Source organism: Exophiala oligosperma, assembly GCF_000835515.1.
Source record: "Exophiala oligosperma strain CBS 72588 unplaced genomic scaffold supercont1.10, whole genome shotgun sequence".
Lineage (NCBI taxonomy): Eukaryota > Fungi > Ascomycota > Eurotiomycetes > Chaetothyriales > Herpotrichiellaceae > Exophiala > Exophiala oligosperma.
The window spans coordinates 525,369-544,264 of record NW_015622827.1 but is presented as its reverse complement, the minus strand read 5'-3'; the positions used below and the strand labels follow the sequence as shown (position 1 = coordinate 544,264).

At 49.9% G+C, this 18,896-nt stretch overlaps 4 protein-coding genes across 8 annotated transcripts; 1 reads left to right on the top strand and 3 right to left on the bottom strand.

The window, feature by feature from the left end:
- The first annotated feature begins 517 nt into the window (after positions 1 to 517).
- On the top strand, positions 518 to 2,205 carry PV06_09372 (uncharacterized protein). The gene is made up of 2 exons (XM_016410814.1): positions 518 to 810; positions 969 to 2,205. Exons 1-2 carry the CDS (start codon positions 757 to 759, stop codon positions 1,680 to 1,682), a joined length of 768 nt encoding a protein of 255 aa, XP_016258621.1. The 5' UTR covers positions 518 to 756; the 3' UTR covers positions 1,683 to 2,205.
- On the bottom strand, positions 1,900 to 3,746 carry PV06_09371. 2 transcript variants are annotated; one of them, XM_016410812.1, is made up of 5 exons: positions 3,566 to 3,746; positions 3,444 to 3,489; positions 3,286 to 3,359; positions 3,052 to 3,199; positions 1,900 to 2,902 (listed from the first exon to the last, which is right to left on the bottom strand). In XM_016410812.1, the coding sequence occupies exons 1-5, from the start codon at positions 3,627 to 3,629 to the stop codon at positions 2,449 to 2,451; spliced, it is 786 nt and encodes a 261-aa protein (XP_016258619.1). In that variant the 5' UTR covers positions 3,630 to 3,746; the 3' UTR covers positions 1,900 to 2,448. The 2 variants fall into 2 exon arrangements, with proteins under 2 accessions (XP_016258619.1, XP_016258620.1); XM_016410813.1 differs by having other exon boundaries at positions 3,286 to 3,489.
- A 1,002-nt stretch (positions 3,747 to 4,748) lies between these two features.
- PV06_09370 lies at positions 4,749 to 10,787 on the bottom strand. 3 transcript variants are annotated; one of them, XM_016410810.1, is made up of 9 exons: positions 10,022 to 10,787; positions 8,820 to 9,940; positions 8,034 to 8,324; positions 7,794 to 7,974; positions 7,408 to 7,742; positions 7,275 to 7,359; positions 7,177 to 7,215; positions 6,908 to 7,123; positions 4,749 to 6,855 (listed from the first exon to the last, which is right to left on the bottom strand). In XM_016410810.1, exons 3-9 carry the CDS (start codon positions 8,154 to 8,156, stop codon positions 5,765 to 5,767), a joined length of 2,070 nt encoding a protein of 689 aa, XP_016258617.1. In that variant the 5' UTR covers positions 8,157 to 8,324; positions 8,820 to 9,940; positions 10,022 to 10,787; the 3' UTR covers positions 4,749 to 5,764. The 3 variants fall into 3 exon arrangements, with proteins under 3 accessions (XP_016258617.1, XP_016258618.1, XP_016258616.1); XM_016410811.1 differs by having other exon boundaries at positions 10,237 to 10,787; XM_016410809.1 differs by having other exon boundaries at positions 8,820 to 10,787.
- Positions 10,788 to 12,440: 1,653 nt separating this feature from the next.
- Positions 12,441 to 18,360, bottom strand: PV06_09369. 2 transcript variants are annotated; one of them, XM_016410807.1, is made up of 9 exons: positions 17,955 to 18,360; positions 15,093 to 17,901; positions 15,010 to 15,042; positions 14,859 to 14,962; positions 14,763 to 14,808; positions 14,286 to 14,714; positions 13,876 to 14,231; positions 13,595 to 13,818; positions 12,441 to 13,515 (listed from the first exon to the last, which is right to left on the bottom strand). In XM_016410807.1, exons 1-9 carry the CDS (start codon positions 18,239 to 18,241, stop codon positions 13,181 to 13,183), a joined length of 4,623 nt encoding a protein of 1,540 aa, XP_016258614.1. In that variant the 5' UTR covers positions 18,242 to 18,360; the 3' UTR covers positions 12,441 to 13,180. The 2 variants fall into 2 exon arrangements, with proteins under 2 accessions (XP_016258614.1, XP_016258615.1); XM_016410808.1 differs by having other exon boundaries at positions 12,441 to 13,818.
- Between the last annotated feature and the right edge of the window lie 536 nt (positions 18,361 to 18,896).

Below are 18,896 nucleotides of genomic sequence, written 5' to 3'. Positions count from 1 at the left end.
CAAACTCAGTTAGTTGTTTGCTCTTTCTGTGTCTGCTAAACGGATAGAATTCCCCAACAACGACTGTCCCCAGGATCTTGCTTCAATCCCGTGGTCGAAGTTGGATTGAACAACAGCGACGGGCATTGCGTTGAAAGCATACTCAAGGCGAGGATGGAAAGGGGTTCGAAACATACCGGCATCTTGACGTTGTCTAATGCGATGACGAGACTTGGTGGTTGTTGTAAGAAAGAGATTCCTGTCTTTGCGAACAAAACTACAAAAACGCCTGCGTCTTAGTGCCGTGGGTGGACAGCCCATTCGTTCTGTGGAATTTGCGTGCGTCTTGGCGTGATGCCAAGAGCGAGCATGGACCAGTCACCTGACTGTTGACTTTTGAAGAACTGATGACATAATGAATGACTCAGTAGATGGTATGATACAGCCGGGTCTCGTTCTTGTACTCGTACATGTAGCCGAGGGTCAGCGCGCCGAATTGATTCCGGTCCAGCTCCAGAGACCTTGCGCTTATAATCGGAGGGCTTAGTAGCGTACCTAGGTGATCCCGAGGCCCAGCGATACAGCACCTAATAGACTGCGCTCCGAATTCGCCCAGAGCATCCATCATACTTGACCTAAACATTTCTATACACTTGCTGCACCACTCCCCCCCAGACCGATAGCTTTCCTTTTTGTTTCCCCTTTGGCAGTGGTGTTCTTGAGGTCGAAACAAGGAAACACACTCTTCGACATTCTACTTGATTTTTGCATACCAACATGTCGTCGAAGTTGAGGATTCTCGTGCCCGTCAAGCGGGTCATTGACTATGCTGTATGTTCTAATACTCATCACGACCTCACCCTTTCCACGCCCAACCTGTGGCTTTCGTCTCTGAAACCCGAAGAAATGACCGCCACACACCTCTCCTTGTATCGAAGCCTAGAGAGGTGTGGACACACCCGAAGGCTAATGTTTTCTCTCGACGACAGGTCAAACCACGAGTAAAGTCGGACCGGACGGGGGTCGAGACGGCCAACGTCAAACACTCGCTCAACCCCTTTGACGAACTCTCCATCGAAGAGGCGGTGCGCCTGCGGGAACGCAAACTCGCCGTCGACGACATCCTCGCCGTGTCCGCCGGGCCCGCGAAATGCGCAGACACTCTCCGCACGGCCATGGCCATGGGGGCCGACCGGAGCATCCACGTCGACGTGCCCGAGGACAAGCCTCTGGAGCCCCTGGGCGTGGCGAAACTCCTCAAGGCCATCGCGGAAAAGGAACAGAGCAACCTGATCTTTGTGGGCAAACAGGCCATCGACGACGACGCGGGACAGACGGGACAGATGCTGGCGGGCCTCCTGAACTGGCCTCAGGCCACGCAGGCCAGCAAGGTCGAGATCGACGGTGAAGAAGTCACCGTCACCAAGGAGGTCGACGGAGGGGTGGAGACGCTCAAGGCCAGACTGCCCATGATCATCACCACCGACCTGAGGCTGAACGAACCCCGGTACGCCAGCCTGCCCAACATCATGAAGGCCAAGAAGAAGAAGCTGGAGAAGAAGACCCTGGCCGACTACGGCGTCGACGGCAAAGCCAGGCTGAAGACGGTCAAGGTCGAGGAACCCCCCGCGAGACAAGGTGGAGGCAAGGTCGAGGACGTCGACGGCATGATCAGTAAGTTGAAGGAGTTGGGTGCCATCTAGACATGAAGCTTTTTTCTGCGAGTACAAAGTGGGTGTATACAAATCCACCTTTTACCCTTGTATACAAGACAACACACATTGGGAAGCGCCTACTCTATTTTCACCATCCTGATTGATGTATGGATGCATCGATCAATGTTCTTCGCCTAGGGTGGCAGTTCCATCTTTTCGATCCAACCAATGAAAAAAAAACCACACGCACAGGCTTGGGAATGGGCTTAGAGATTATGTGTGTACGGAATATAAAACTATGAGAAATAAAAATGCATGGGACAGGTATTCATGATCTTCTACTTAAACTACCTTGGTTGGAACTTCAAGTAATAGCCACCCATGCTTGGTGTGCATGAAAGACCATAATCAGCGGTAGAATACCATCCTATTGCCAGTCCATGCATTTGGGAAAGAGCGACAATGTCTGCCTGATGCACTCATTCCCTCAATTCTGCTTCTCATTGTGAGAACAGCTCGGTTTATCAAGTATTCCCGTCAATCAAACAAGAAACCAAAAGACTCCATTCGCTATGCTAAAAGCACTCCCTTCCCACTCCAATTCGTCCATCATCCAGCTGTTTTTCAAGATTTTGATCTGTTGCAGAATTCCAAGGTGGTTCTTGTGGTTGTTGTTTTGGCTGTTTGCATGGGTAATTGTCATATTCAGCCAGACAGACAGACTCGGAAAAATCAAGCACAAGGGGCCAAGGTCGGAAAAAAGCAAGACCGTGTTCGCGTCCATAGTCCTTCCCTGGAGAACCGGTGACGCTGATCAAACAGTACCAGCGATGGTCAGATCTCGAATCTCCGAAAGGACCTGTTCGACACGGTTGTCCAAGTCTCCACGGGCGTATTGATCTCGAGTATCCGGATCCAAGTATTGTTGAACCTGTGCCATGCGACTGTAAGCTTCGGCGCAGAATCTGAGTTGAATCTTGACAAGAGCTTCGAAGCTTGGGTCGAGGTAAGGGACACGAAGGTCGATGAGTTGGGGTAATTCGGTGAAAAGTTGTTCGTTTAATTGTTCGTAAGCTTGCTTGGCCATTTCAGCTTCCTTCTCTGCTCGTGGTAGCTTGGTCACGTCCTTGTCCGGTTTCTCTACCAGTTTCTTGACCTTGGCACGCAGCGCGTCGTAATCGAGGAGTTTGTTGTTTCGTTTTTTGATACACTCGTTGATGTCGGGGAAGTATGCGCAGAAGCGAGAGATTGGTTCAAGAACTGTGGTTCTATAGTTATCCGAAAAGAAACGAGATTAGTTTCATCTTTCATCATCAACCTTTTTTGGGGGGCAACATTCCCTCTACTCTCCCTCTCACAAAGGGTGGGGTAGAGATTCGAGACACGATATAGGTAGGGGGGCAGTATATCTCCGTACCGGTATGGTCCGTCAAGGGCTTTGATGGTCTCTGCGTCCAAATCTTCGACGGCCTGCTTGTACGATCGAGAGACTCCATCTCTTGTACCAGCGTCTCCGTAGAATGCGTCGATCGTCTCTGCTATTCTCATTTGCGACGCCGTCATTGCTATGTTACCAACCCGGTAAATGTCAGTTTCAAAATGAACTTGTGGCTCTCTCTCCCTCTTCTCTTCGGGTCATATCGGTATTTACCTCTCAGGCTGTCCAGATATCCCTTGGCTTCTTTCTGTAATCGATTGGCTGCCGACTCCATCGTTCTGTATCGCCTGTTTGCCCCGCGTGCGCCTGCGTCAGCTTCTCTCTTGAACGTTGAATCGACATCGGGTACCGAAGACGTGAGCTGTGTTTACCTTTCTTCGACCTCGTAGTCTCGATCGTTGGTTCTTTCGACGTGCCCTATAGTCAAATCACCAAGAGTCAGATCGGAACGTTTTATGACTTTCTTCTCCGGTCCAAAGAAAAGGAACCTCACCAGTCTTCATCATGACCTGGGTCGTTGCCCGGTTGACGTTCTTCTTGAACCCCGCCCACGACATATTGAGGTCTGCTTCGTCGTCTGAGGTAGTTGTCTAGGTGCGCTTGGAATCGGAGCTGGAACTCGAACACGCTTTCCTTCGCGGCTGGTCCGTGGTCGAGGATGTCGAGGATTCGTTTCAAGTTGGGCATATCCTCCCGATATTCATCCAACTTGTCCCACATGGATGCCGTCCAGGCGGCCAAGTCTTCACGTGACCCGTCAGCCATTGATGACGTGTTGCTTTGTGCTCAGAGAGGAATGTTTAGCGAGGTGGGCCGCGGCAAGGGGAAGGTCTAGCGAGAGGACCCTCCTCCCTCCCAACCGGGTGCCCATGGGCGGTGAACACGACCACAAGCGATTGTGCCTCACCTCAATTGACCACCCTGTCAACCATTGTCACTTTTGTTGTACGTGTATGCTTAGTCTTGTTGCCATTGTGTCTCTGGTCATATTCCGTTGCAAATTGGCACAGTGATGTGAATTGATACTGACGACAACCCGACGGCCATTACCGGTATTGACCATTGAGCATGGTGTTTACCATGTTACTTGGAGTTCCTTATTGTTCTCTACAATAGCCTTCAGTGGACATCTAGTCGACATCGTTGGACCCTTAATTCATGGACATAGTAGGTGATAAATTTCCATTGAGAAGAGAAAGCCATGTTCAGCGTGTCTGTCACCTCTGAGACAATGAGAGCGTTCGCACGTGTTGTCTTCAATGCAACCATTATGGCTATATTCTGTTGAAGCGGAAGATATTCACAGTGAGATTTCTATGGACATGTCACAATGCAACCGCTGTGGCCATGATCTGTTGGGCCTGAGGTCATTAACGATGTGCAAGCAGGTGTATACAACGGTGTTATGCGGTGCTATGCGGTGTCGTAGCACTCCTTCGCGATATCAGAAACCGATCTGAACTATTTGTCCTTTGACACTGTATAACGCCAACATATCCTTTCTTTTTCTTGTTCATCATTATTGTACAAAACAGAGACATTGTTTCATCTCTCTAGCCCTGTTTTCCCCATAAAGCATTAAATGATATGGTCTCTGACTCACAATTCGATGCCCTGGCTGGTTGAATGGAAGGTTTGCACTTCATTTTTTTCAAGAATCATTTTGCAATTCCGATCATTTTTCAGCACTACCTACCTAGGTAGGTAGGTTCAATGAGTCCTTGCCTAGATAATTCCTGGACTAGACTACCTGAGGTACCTGAAGCTCGCTGTCCACCGGGAGAATCTGGTCCCCGTTTGGAACAGTGAACATTACACAAAAACGACATTTATGAGTCGTTGACATGGCTATGAACTTCTCCTCTCCCTCCCGAAAAGAATCAAAGTCAACCACGAAAAATACCACCTTCCTTGTTGTATTCCCCAAAGCCTGCGTGCATCACCTATTGTTCGTTGTTGTTGTGGGAAATGACTGACTGAGCCCATTGTCGAATTCTTCAACCAGCAACCAGCGCGCTCAAATTACCTGACCTCTCCAAAGAACAGAACTTTTCGATAAACTAAACTCATAACAGAACTTAAACAAAAATTTGTACTGACTCCTGCACTCGGGGTACACCACAACCGTTAACTGTTGACCGCTGACTGCTGTAGGTCGAGAAAATTGAGATTTCTCATGATGAAAAAAGACCGAAAAGATCCAAAACAATGGAAGACATAATGACATAAGAGCTTGCCAAACCAACGTCGAAGGGAACTCGTGAGACCTTTGCTGAAATGGACTGGACTGGAACAGATGCTGGAGACCGCGACAATCCTAAACGTTGGAAAACACGAACATGATGTCGCAATGAGCAATGAAGATGAGATAAAACAAAACAAAGCGGCGACAACATTCGATCGTCTTCCGAGCGAGGAGGAGAAGACGAGATGACAATTCGACAAAAAATTGAAAAGCAGGTTTCAGGTCTTCCATCCTTGTATTTCGATATACAAAGGCGTCCGAAATTCGTAAGATAATAAGGGAGGAGTGCGAGAACCTGATGGCGGTAGAAACCGATACTCTCTGCTGCATTGCAAAGAACAACAGAGTCGATGACGATTGCAGATGTGAAGATATCGGCTGGACAACGAATCTTCGGAACCTGATCCCAATAAATTCAATCCAAGAAGTCCGAAAAGTTCCCAATGCTCAATGCTGAACGGTGTAGAAATCAGTCGACGTCATATCAACAGCGACAGGCTGCGCGATGCCTTGCTGGTGATACATGTCGGCAACACTCATCAACGTACCTCCATGCTGATCCTGGAAGTCATGGTATGGTTGCATCGTGTCCATCAGAAGCATACCACCACCACCACCGCCGCCGCCGTCGAGGCTGTTGTCGTCCATGTCGTTCGTCTGACCAAAATAAGCGAGCGCCGACTCAGGAGCCCGTGCGGTAGCGGCAGCGGCCATCATGTGAGGGTGAAACCCAAAGACACGGTCAGGAGGTTCCGGTCCCATGTTGGGCATCATTGCCATCCATGGCTGGCACTGCTGTTGCGGCAGCATACCCATCTGTGGAGGCTGCCGAGGGCATGTATCGATGTAGGAGGACATCATGTCGTGCATCATGTTGTTCATTTCCGGCTGCTGCTGCTGACCACCCTCGTTGTCCTGCTGTCCGCAGCCTTTGGTGGCCAGCATCGTCTGGGTCATCACCTGAGCAGCTGTTGGTTGAGAGACAATCATTGTTGTTGAGTGGCGAGCATTGATTCTGCGATCTCCCGTCGTCAATGTTATTCGATCCTTTGTCATGTCTTCTCCTTGGCCGGACCCATCGGGTTTACGCAGGGTGGAAGGTGAGCGGTATGGAAGTTCCTGAATCATTCGTGCACTCATTGATGACGAGGTGTTTGAGCGACCAGAACAAGTAGGAGCAGATGGTTTTGAAGATCTTCGCACGCCTCCAGATCGACGCACCGACGATGAGGACTCGGTAACCACGGTGGTAGAACCCGTTCCCCGTTTCCGGTATTTTGGCGGCTTGCTGTCCAAAGACTGCGAATGCATCTGGTCAAGTGGAGAACCATGTGTGGATGAGCTGGGTGTAAAGACAACAACCTCATCATTGCGTTGTTGTAGGTCTTCCTCGGTAGACTCATCGACCAACTCTGTCTTCAAGATTGTGCTCTGCAACGACAACGAAAAGCCTCGCTCAGGATCCTCGCCATCGACATCAGTGTACGACGACCTTGCAGTATGAGCGTAGTTGTTAAGAAAGACCAATGCATCGCCGTCTATCAGATGTCAGAGAGCATCCGACACCACGGATTGTCATTATAGACTTACCTATCTCACCAGCTTCATACTGTTCCATTAGATCTCGAGCTCTGCACACTTGCTCAATGATATCCCAAACCCCTTCTTTCAAATCCGGTTTTCGAGAATCGAGGCAATCCAAGAGATCGGCAGCTGTGACAAAGTGTGTATTGTGCGGGTCTGGAGGGTTTGTAATGACCTCAAGTGGCGTGGAGGTGAGGAGATGGACCAGCAGACTTGTTCGATCTATACAGTACATTAGTCGAAAGAACCGCGTACAACGACAGAAAAAAGCTCACCGTCACGGCCTATGTGGTCTGGTTCCTTGTGAGGAACATCTGATACCGAGTCAAACCAAGTCTTTTGTGTGCATCCTCGTCCATGAAAGACAACTTACTACTGGGCCAGTAAGGAGGCCGAGTCCGCTCAGGGTTCCGATGTTCACTTCGAGGAACGCCACCGTTGTAAGGGTGAGTTGATTGCTGATTTTCATGAGTATGGACCGCTGTGTTCTCAAGAACGAAGCTCACCTTCCTAGGATGGATTCGCTTGATCCACATTTTGGCGATGATCCGACAGGCGACTTGCTGCATAGCCACGAATGCCTCTTTGAACCAGCGTTGAAGTTTGTCGTGATCATCTACTCTGATTTGCAGAGCAGGGCCTTCATTGACCACTCTCAATTTGCGCTCAACCCGCTGAACTGGGTTGTCACAGCCTTCTCTGCCATTGATGGTGCTGGCGCGATGACGTTTAATTGGTCGCTGGAAAGGATACGTGATTGAAGCGACAGCCAAATCATTGACTCGGTCGCGGATTGGTTTCTTTCCTTTCCACCTCCGACTGCTCCATGACTCTGAAAACCCTGTATACGTTAGTTTGTGCAACGAGCTCTTATGTTTGCGGATATACATACTCGGAGAGGCATGAAGACATGATTCGTTCATGTAATGCGAAAAGTTGTCGACTGCATCCCCCAAGATTGCAAGACTCTCCTCCTTCAAGTCTGTAGAGACTATGATCTCAGGCACACCATATTCCCCTGGAACAAGGGCTATGAAACTGTCACAGCTTTCAACAAGCTTTTTGATCTGGTTCTGGAAACAGGTTAGCTTGAATCATGTCGACCACGCTCGAAGTTGAAAAGAGGACGTACAAGAGCATATCTCTGCTTAGCTCCCATGGGAAGCTTAGAGGGCTCCAAGAGTGAAGCAAGTTCTTCTGTCTTGAGTGGCATGAGGTCGGGGGATGGTGTGGCATTGGTTTCGGCAGTCATCATGTTCTGTAGATCGAATTCCCATACCCGGATGAGTTGGGCAAGCACTTGAAGATGATTCTGACTACCTGAAATCGAACGCGAAGAGCCTTGTTTTTGTAGCAGCCGATGGAGCCCCTGTTTAGAAGGAGCGAGGACAGGCGCCGGAGACTGGGAAATCCAGACAATCCCCTAGGGTAGGCATTAGCGTTCATGATGCTCATGAGCTGCAGAAAGGCGTCGAGAAAAGGTGCATGGTCCATCTCTTCAACAGAATGATGAGATCAGACCAAGTCATGGAGGCTTGAGACTATTGACCAGTAGGCAGGCAAAGCACCCCGGCCATGAGACGCAGAGCTAGGGGCGAAAAGAGAAGGAGATATCAGAACAGCAGTGATAAGTCTCAGTCCCCGCGGGATCGAGCTCGAGAAGGCCAAGACAATCAAAGCAAGGCCCCTTTCGACAATGCTCGTCTGCATCGTCCAAAATCGGCCTCTAACTTAGTGTCGTGTACTAGTTCCGTTCAGCCTTTCCCCAAAGCTGATGCTGGTACTGTTTGCTGGGAACGCGCTAGGGGCGCTCCATCCGCAGATCCGGTACGCCAGAGACAAGCAGCATCGCCAAAGCAGCTTCTTCATTTGGGATGTGACGAGGATGTGACGAGGATGAGACAGGCTTGGTACTGACCTTACTTTAACTAATCCGAATGGATATAATGCTGACCGTGAATGTGGAGTTTCTGGAGTCCGCCTATCGCAGGTTCAATAGTAGTATTCGTATTGCAAGACTCGCGGTCCCAGATTGCAGGGTCAAGATCCACTTGTTGAATGCCACCGACGACGGAATATGACCAACCCCAAAATGACCAAAGCAAAGACGAAGCCGACCGGGTGTGATAAGTTGAAGACCCTTGTCCTTCTAAGCAGCCATTCTGTAGCAAATGGCTCTGCTTGTGGGGTTTCTTGCGTGGTAGGCGAAAAGTAGGTGACGACAGAAGCGAGGCCCTACGCCGGGCCCCTTGCAGAAGAGAATGCTTTTTGAACTGTGTGAGACTAGACTGCAAATGAACCTCTGCACCTGACCAAAATGCGTGACCCAATGGGTGTTGCTAGCGTTGAGGTGTGAATATAGCTTCAACCAAGCTAGTCGAAGATGATCGTTTGCCTCCCTGTCCTGGTTGACTCGATCGTGTCTTGGAAATGATGTTATGTTTAAGCGATAGCGTGGGGTCGAACTTTGTTGGGATGAGGTACGGATGAAAGCTGAGAGGAAGAAAGAGAAACAAGTCTCTCTCTCGGATGGCCCAGGCGAGGGAAGTATATGAGGTTGCCAATTGGACGAGGCAGCACAGAGCCAAACAATCTGAGGAACAGAATGGTGTGGTGACATGGGGGCATCGACCCTTTCACCAAAGGTATGCAATTGATCACCTTGGTCGACCTTTTTTGGGCGACGCTAGCGGCCATCGTGACAGACTGTGTGAGGTTGTGTCGCAGTCATCGAGGAGCTTTAGTTGGTCACTCGGTATTGCCCAAGTGGCTCGAAATTCCGGAGGAGGCGTCGATCTGAACCTCTGGTAGCACCAGCTACGGGGGAAGGCTCCTGTGTTCATGGCGTTAGTCAAGGACTGGATTCTGGAGTAGAGCATCCAAGCTCCTTGGGAGGGTTGTTCGTGTCTAGACCGAGAGGCTAGTAGCCCTGTTGCGCTTGCTCGGTGCATGCTGCGAAATCCAGCTGCTCAAGATTCCCGGGTGGCTAGATAGCAGAAGCTCCATCGGAAAGGATGGCGATCGGCGTATTGGAAAAGCCTACGGACAGGTGGATCAGACTGTGAGATACCAATCATGATACTCAACGAGGGGGGGTCCCTCCGGGGAAGAAGTATGCACCCAAAGTCATGTCGCTAGCCAGCGGCTTGTGTGCGGGACGGAGGCCACTCTCATCACAGCCCCTGTCGCCTTCCGCCTTGTGCCACCATACTACTGGTACGTAGAGAGCGTCATTCTCCTGATGATGCGGCTCAATCAAATGGCCTTCTGGGGGAGGAGAAGGAGGCAGATTTTAGGCTTCAATGCCTTGACTGTGTGCACTGGGTACTCCGTACCTCTCCTAACGTCATCCATGTGATGATCTTGGTGCCGAAGTTTCAACGCTAGCATCGTATTTTCCTCTGGAATTACGACGCCTAAGGGCAGTAAAGGGTCTCGGGACTGAATAATGTGTGTGGCCTTTGGAGTCCAGGAGCCAGAGAAAGGCTACATGGAAGTTGATCGGACGGAGCCGTGAAACCGCATCGATACATTTCCGGCTCGAATTTCCCCTTGGCAGTCGTAGTGACCAAACACTGCAGCGCTATCCGGACGTATCGTATGCTCGTCAATGACGAAGAAGAGAATTTGCATGGACTGGCCTTTCCTTGAACTCTGAACCGAGGTGACAAGGGGATCGAGACCATGTTCTGGTTGCATCCAATGTCGAGCAAACACGGGTGAGCGAGACGTGAGGATTGAATTTGCTCCGCCTCCCAATCTGGATACCCCTGCACATGCTCTGTGCGCTTCTGAATCCTTCGATTCGGGCCGTATCCAACTGGATCATCATCTTGCTGTGGGAAGCTGGACATTACAAGACCTCGCCAGCCTCTTCTAAGGCTAGTGAGGTCTATCTAGCTTGAGATACCCACTATAACTAGCAATCGCCTTGGAGCTAAATGTACGGAGTAGTTATTGCTGGCTTTTTTAGCCTCCTGTACGGTACATAGGGAGATTGTCACGTTGCGACTCCATTGATTGGATTCAAAACATCCAATGATGGGTATTGCAAGTTCGTGTTTGAAGACAAGGGCATAGTCATGTGGATGATGAGGTGCTGCCTCCAGGACTCAACTGGCTCAGAGAGACACGCTGGACCAGAGCAGCCCAGCACTGCCGTCTCTTCTCGATAGTATTCCACAGGCAGTTATGCGGGCGATCATGAAGATGCCCCCCAGGAGTGACCACATACGCGTGGGTCCTGTCTGCACCTCACACAGCTGAGATCTCAAGCTCGAGGGTAGCTTGTTCGCCTTCCCGATGCGGGTCTCGTCGCCACTTGTTGTTTGCTCGATGCTCATGGTGCACAGGCTGAGTGCCGCGATCGAATGATGTTGAAGTGATGCATTGGCATGTCGAAGAAGCCGGCAGGGCGTCCACCGAGCTAATGCATGCAGGCGAGCCCCCTCCGCAAACTGATCTGTCCAGCTCGGCAGCTGTCACACAGCCGGATGCTGGGCATCGGGAGCAGGCTTCAACCGCCGTTCACACTTGCACTCTTCACATCTAGTTGACAGATGAGAACGATCAGACCACGCCAAAGATCTGGGGAAAAGTAGAAAGATCGACACCTAGATCGAGAAGCCAGGGGACTCGCTCGACAAAGGCAGCAGTTGCCGGTGATGTCGATGATGCTCTGGGCATTCAGCCGCGACAAAGAATCCGGACAGGGATACAGCAATCGGCAGAACTGGGTGACACCACTCGCAGGCTGCGGTGGAGATTGTGATGTAGCACAGGGTCGCAAGCCTCCCGTCCTTCTCATTCAGACCAATGCCTCGCCGTGTCTAAGTTTATGCACTGTACTCCGGGACAAGCAATCCACCCCTCCTTTTGCAAAGCTCGGCTGCATCCTAACCAACAGAACAGCGTGAGTTTCCTGAGATGGAAGGGGAAGCCCCAGCAAGCACGCGGAGTTTATAGACTGGAATTCATTTCCGGCGCAAAGGGCAGTGAAAATTGGTTCGCTTCCATCGAGCCTACACTGCCAGAAGTCCATTCTCCCATAGCTTGCTTCATGTGCGACTCGTCTTGTGGCCAATATGGGATCAGCTCGTACACAGTTGACACAAGCCTTGAAAATTTGAGAAGTCCTGCGGTTTCACGGTGCAACCAAGCATGTGAATCATTTGTGTGTGCACAACAAGTAACAGTTACAACCGTGATGGAACCGAAGGGGATCTCTCCAGAGGTATATGTACCAACACGTCGGATCGCAAGTGCCAGCTATTGAAAGAGCCATAGGATGGCCATCGCCATCCTGTGCTACCCACCACTTCCGATCCGGTTTGAATGTGTCATGTCTTTGCTGAGAGGCGACTTTCCCATGGACGCTCGGGGGGGTCCAAGAACTACCAAAGCTCTCGGTTCCAGATCTTCCTGCAGCAGCCACAAGCCTGCCTCGACAGGGTCGTCGCACAGATACCAAAGTTTCTCACAGCCATAATATCAAGTCTGACTGCATTCGGACAGTGCCGACGAAGTACTCGGCAAGAGTCCGTAGCAATCCGTGATCCTTTCTTCTTCTCTCATCTCGTTGGATCATGTCGCTGAGCTCATGATACAAGCTCGTCCCCTCGAGGATCCGATGTACCGGTTGGAATTGGTTTGACATCTGTTGCAGTGGCCCAGAACGTCTCGAATGTATCATAATACTAACAGACCCCTAATTTCAACTTCGGTACTGCGGTCAAATTGGAGGCCCACGGAGAAGACTCAAGTGTCAACTACCTTGAGGGATATCACCCAATGGTAACACATCAATGTATCCGTTCGTATCATTCCATACCCTCTCTTCTTCGTCGTGATGATTGTATGCCCTGCTTTGATACCGCGTTCAAACTCTAAACCAACGAAGAAGATAGGATTATTGACCTAGGCATATCATTCAGTGGAAACAAATTTAAGTACCTATTTTGTCACTTAACGTGAACTTTCGTTTTAACAATTGGAAACGCTGCTTTTGATTCCGGTACCCAACTCCAACAAAATCTTTCTTGGGACATCAGTATAATGTTGCTGATGTTTCTTTGCGCTGATTAGATCGTACTACACGATAGAGGCAATATCGATTTCTGCAGCGGCCAAAATGCGTCGTAGAAGACGCAAGGAGGTAGTCCATATCTCAATGACGTCGACTCAGCGTTTGTTATTGCCAGGGGTCTTGTGAGCCCACAAAGGTCGTTGAAGTAGTCATTACGCTCGAAATTTGCTCATCGAATCTTTTCTTCTTTCCAATCAACTCTCAAAGCTATCAAGTAACCCAGCTTCGCGGACGAGATCGTAGAAAAGCCCCCGCTTCTTAATCAGCTCTTTCGGAGTGTCAAATTCGACAACTCGACCCTGTTCCAAGACCACGACTTTGTCGGAGTCAATAATGGTATTTATTCGATGTGCGATTGTAATGACGGTGCGGTTGTCGAAGATAGTGCTACGAAGAGTCTTTTGTAAGAGCGCGTCAGTCGTGACATCGACTCCAGCTGTTGCCTCGTCGAGAACCAAAATGTTGCTGGGGGTGAGCAAGGCACGAGCCAAAGAGACGAGTTGGCGTTGTCCATGGCTCAAATTGGAACCTAGATTTGCAAGAGTGATAACGTCAGTGGCAGGCCAGAGCAAGCTGAAGCACGGGCAACAATTCATGTGTTCACTTACCACCTTCGTGGATAGTGGCGTCCAGTTGACCAGGTAGATCTGAAACATAGTCCTTTAAGCGGGCATGATCAAGTACGCTCCAGAGTTCGGTATCATCATGTACGTGCCGCGGGTCCAGATTGTCGCGGATTGTTCCCTCGAATAGTGCAGCATCCTGTGGTATAATCGCCAGGCGTCTTCGCAAGTCTAACAGACCGATTGTGGACGTGTTAAGTCCGTCGATGCTGTGAGATGTGAGTTCCAAGGTTCGTGAAGACAACGTTTCTGGAGATCCAACGTACCTGATATGTCCTGATGTAGGTTCAATTATGCGAAAGAGTGCTAATGTTAGAGAACTTTTTCCAGCTCCTGTGCGTCCAACGACGCCGACCTTCTCTCGAGCCTGGATGCTTAGGTTTATGTTTTTCAAAACGGGATCCAGACCCTCCCGATACCTCGTCGTGTAATCTTTGAACGTGATTTGACCATGAGCTGGCCACCCGATACTGGGCCGGCTCTTGAACATAACATCGGGAGCCTCACTTGGGAGTTCGGCATACTCGAGCACGCGCTCTACAGAAACGATGTTGGTTTCAACTTCCACGGTTTGGCGCACAATCCAGTTCAGGGACTGGGTGATCTGTAAGGCATATGACATCTACGATCGTTAACCCACACGTTCACAAGCACACACAAGCTAATGGTCACTTACCGCAAGGCCGACCATGCCTGCCGTCAATCCACTGCCAGTTGTCACAGAGATTATAGCGAAAACAGCAGCAGCCAGGATGATGATGGAACCGATAAACTCCAAGCGAACTGCCAGCCATCGATTGGCGCTGATTGAAGGGAAGTATGCTCGTAGATTTGCATCCATTCGCCATTCATTCTCCTGAATGAACCTTTTCGATTGTCGATAGGCACGAATAGTAGATACGCCACCGAGGGACTCTTGAAAATGCGCGTATATAGGACTGCGACTGACACTATCAAGTCTTTTGAGTTCCCGAGAAGTCCGAAGGTAGTATCTTTGGTAGATAATGTATACGGCACCCAGAGGAACGGCAAGGACCAGGAAGATCGGTGTCGAGGCTGCGATGACACCGAGGGTAAATAACGCCCTGCCGGCGTTGACAAAAAGCTTGGAAAGTTAGACCAAGGCCAGAAATGAGTGCTCGGAATTGCTTACCATGTTAAAGGTCCGAGCAATGACTTCGTCCACCCGATAGATGTCACTACGTCAATTAGATGGGTGAAGCTGCTAGAGCAATGTCACTAGACCTACCTGCTGAAGCGGTTGAGAACCCTCCCGACAGGAGTCGTGTCAAAGAAGCTCATCGGAGAACGGAATATAGCATAGGCCATGCGGTCATGTAGCTTTCTAGAAGCCTGCGAAATGTGAGTAATAGTTACTCTCCAATAAGAAAATTGTGTACCTCTATCGAACAGAAAATCCAGAGGAGAAGCGTCTGCAAGCTGTCAGTGTTTGTACCATGATGAGTTAAGAAGAAAAGCATACCTGTATAACGACAAGTGCCGAACCTCCTATACCAAATGCAAAGTAAATACCAATGTATTTCCCGACGGAAGGATTAGCGCCAAACCGCTCATTGATCTCCGACCAACGCTTCAACCAAAAGTTGCCGGCGACCTGTGCTGTCTGAGCGGCAACAAGAGCCAGAAAGTAGAAGCACACCGCAATGAGGTTACTCTCCTTGGCATAACTCGTATAGACTGACCACTTGACCTTGCCCTGTTCAGAAGTTTCCTTGGTCTGCTTGGATTTGAGACCGGCCTCTTCATCAGTGAGACGGCCCATTGGTCCATGAAAACTAGCGGTCGATGCACGTCGCAGAGTGTTGAAGCTAGATTTGCGCGCCGTGAATGCCCCAGCACGGATGGGCTCTAAACCACCGATCTCTTGACGTGCTTCCTCGGCTTCTTCGGCATCGAGCTCGTCTTGCACTCCATTAGCCACGATTGTTGCCGACTCATCTGATTCCATCCCTTCGATGCTTGGACTCCGTTCGCCTTCGGATTCTTGATCATCATCGCTCGTAGAGGTCCGGATCATATTGGCTACATCTCCTCGCATTGCCATCAATTGTTGATATGTTCCCTTTTCGGAAATAACGCCATCACGAAGGAAGTACATATAATCAGCCTCTTTCAGGACCGGGATGGAATTTGTGGCTAGAATCCTGGTCTTCCCATTCAACAGTCCATTCGGGCCCAGAACATTATTGATCAAATGGCGTCCAACATGAGCATCGACGGCTGAGAGAACGTCGTCGAGGAGATAGACATCAGCCCTGGCATACACTGCTCGTGCTAACGCCAAACGAGCCTTTTGACCTCCAGATAATGAGATTCCTCGCTCCCCGACTTCCGTTTGATCACCGTCCGGCAGTTGTCTGAAGTCAGCGACAAGAGCACAAGCTTGGACAGTTTGGTTGTAGAAGTGAGGATCCCACCTATGACCAAAGGTGATGTTGTCCTTGACGCTTGCATTCATAATCCACGCAGATTGTGCAGCATAGGCAATGCGACCTCGAACGACTGTGTCGCCACTAAGTTTCCAGAGATCTCCCAGAAGCGCTTGCAAGAGCGACGATTTGCCGGCTCCGACACGTCCAACCAAGCATGTAAGTTCTCCCTTGTTGGCATTGAAATTAATATTACGCAAGACAGTCCTGTCCTCGTTCTTGTTCCAAGTGTAACTGGCGTCTGTAATGGAGACCGACGATTCTCCAGAACGTTTGGGCGGTTCATCAATGTATCTGACTGCATCTTCTTGTAGTTCGTCGGCCGTGAAAAAATCTGTCAATCTCTTCACTGCCACAGTCGCCTCGATGATGCTAGTGATCACCATTGGCAAAACAGTGAGCGGGAAAGTCAGAAGGTTGAATAGCGTCAGAGCCGGGAATACAAGGTCCGTGGTGAGCGGCTTGTTGTTGACCAGCACGAAGACGGCAAAAGTTGAGCACGAGACGAAGAAAGGCGTAGATGACCACGTGAAGGTTGAGAAAGATTGAGCGGCTCCAATCTTACGAAGATTGTTCAATTCCAAATCGTTGCGCACGTGGCTTAACTTTTCCATGAAAGCCGAACCCCATGCGTATAGCTTGATGCTCTTCATGTTGTTCAAAATTTCGGTCATCAAGCGAGAACGTCGATCTTTGTATTTCATCTGTGACAGCTGAAGCTTCTTCATGAATCTGGCAATGAAGCCATTGACCGGAATCATGATAATCATTGCCGCCACGCCAGCAAAGCAGGATACGCCCACCAGTTGATATAGAGACAGCATGCAAAGGGTGATCTGAAATGGTGCCGACCAAAGTTGTTGGCCCCATTGTGCCAGGTCAGCAAGACGTTGTTGGTCAACACTCATATAGGTAACGATGTCGCCGGTGGATTTTGTCGCGCGGGACTCATTTGACAAACGAAGCGATTTGCCGTATATCATCGCAGTTAACGACGACTTAATCCTCATGCCAGTCTCAAAAGCGCGCTGGAAGTATTGATGGAGGGCGGCAGTCTGGCAGACTGATGTTGCGAACATGGCCAGTGCAATGGCAATGCCACGGATGGCTGGTTCTGGTTGTCGTCCTGCACGGTAAGAATCCACGAAACGAATGAGAAGCCGAAGCAGTTGAGGCTGCACAAAGGCAAGCATATCGCTGATAGTCTTGATAAACGCTCCGCGTATATATGGCCCTCCAAAAGCCCTGCCCAAGGCTATCCATAGGTTCGGTTTCTTCTTTTTGAGTTCAATTTCCCATGCTTCCTGTAGCAAATCGCCCGTTACCTTCGTACTGTCTCGAGGGCGCAGATTCCACAAGTCATCCTGAGTCAAAAAATTCTTGTAGCCAAACTTCATCATTGGGGTCATCCAGCCGAAGGTGAGGATTGAGAAAACATCGGCGTATTCGTAGGGACATTCATCCTCGGCTCCCAGTGCATCATATGCACTTTGCTTTTTCTGCACAAAGTATTCCAGTACGAACTCCACGACTGCCAAACCAAGGCTGATGACGAAGGTGACAAAATAAGGAAGTTGATTCTTCTGAGCGTCCCGAGCAATGAGAGAGCGCAGTTTCACGGCATACGCCAAAATGAAAAAGACCCAGTAGAACAATACGACGCCATTTGGGTTCCTCGATCGCCAATGCTCATGGTACTGTATATAAAGGACGACAATGAGTGATTTAATTGTAGCGACCGACGTGTAAAATCTTATGTCCTGGTACCATATTCCCGGCAGTTCTTGGATTTGTAGGGCGGTCTGGAGGGCAGTCGAGAGGATGATAGCAGTGAGCACAGTTCTGCGACACCGAGATTAGGATATATAGTCAAGATCCAGAGACGTCAGACTTACAGCTTCGTATAGAAATGCCAGTTCTTGGGGACATCTTGAGGTACTCGCTTCTTGAGCATAAACCAGAGTGCTCCAGCGCCGAATAACACCCCCCAGACAGCAACACCAAGGACCCAGACATCAAGAAAGCAAGGCGTAAGATCCCATCGGAGCGAGCTGATCGGACCCCAGCCTTCTGGATCACCACATAGAGGCTGTCGAAAAAATGTCGTTGGAGAATTGAAATATGGCGGACTTTCGCCGCCGGGAGCAGTCAAGACGGACTGCTCTTCAACAAAGCCCCTCATCTACTGTAGCCAATACTGCGCAAAGGCGATTAGTGGCAGGTTCGGCGGTTGATAGCAGCAAATTGGAGGATGAAGGAATGGGAACGGGAGAGATTCGAGAGGTTAGTGACCAAATCATATCAAAACGCAGATGCAGGCAAAGAGCCGCTCACCGAAGAGGCTCAATGACCTGCAGATGATGCGCACCGGCTTAGTCAACAGCATCCGGCGACTCGGACTTAAGCCCTCTGAATATTGATTTTTAAGTGGAGGATCACGGAACAACTATGTTCCGTTGACCAATCAATGTCGGCGGATATATGGGTGCTTCGTAAGCGGTGCGTTTGGTTCTACTCTGTACTCCCCATACGAGGACGACAAGGACTCGTACTCCGTTTTCCGTACGAGATATAACTCTGCAAGAGAAGCCCAGTGCAAATCCGTTCCACTATTGGACTCTGAATGATCGCCGGGAGCCTACAATTGCCTGCTCCTGCAGACCTTGTTGAGTCTGTCTGGGGCCGGTTCAGCCTCATGCCACCCAAATCCAGACCCTTTCGCAGGCGGTCAATGCTTCGTTGCTCTGACCAATTTCCCCAAGTTCTGGACTCGCTTACACCTAAAGTTCCGGGACCCTTCGCCTACCCGGTCACGGGCAGGGCTTCTTTGTTATCTC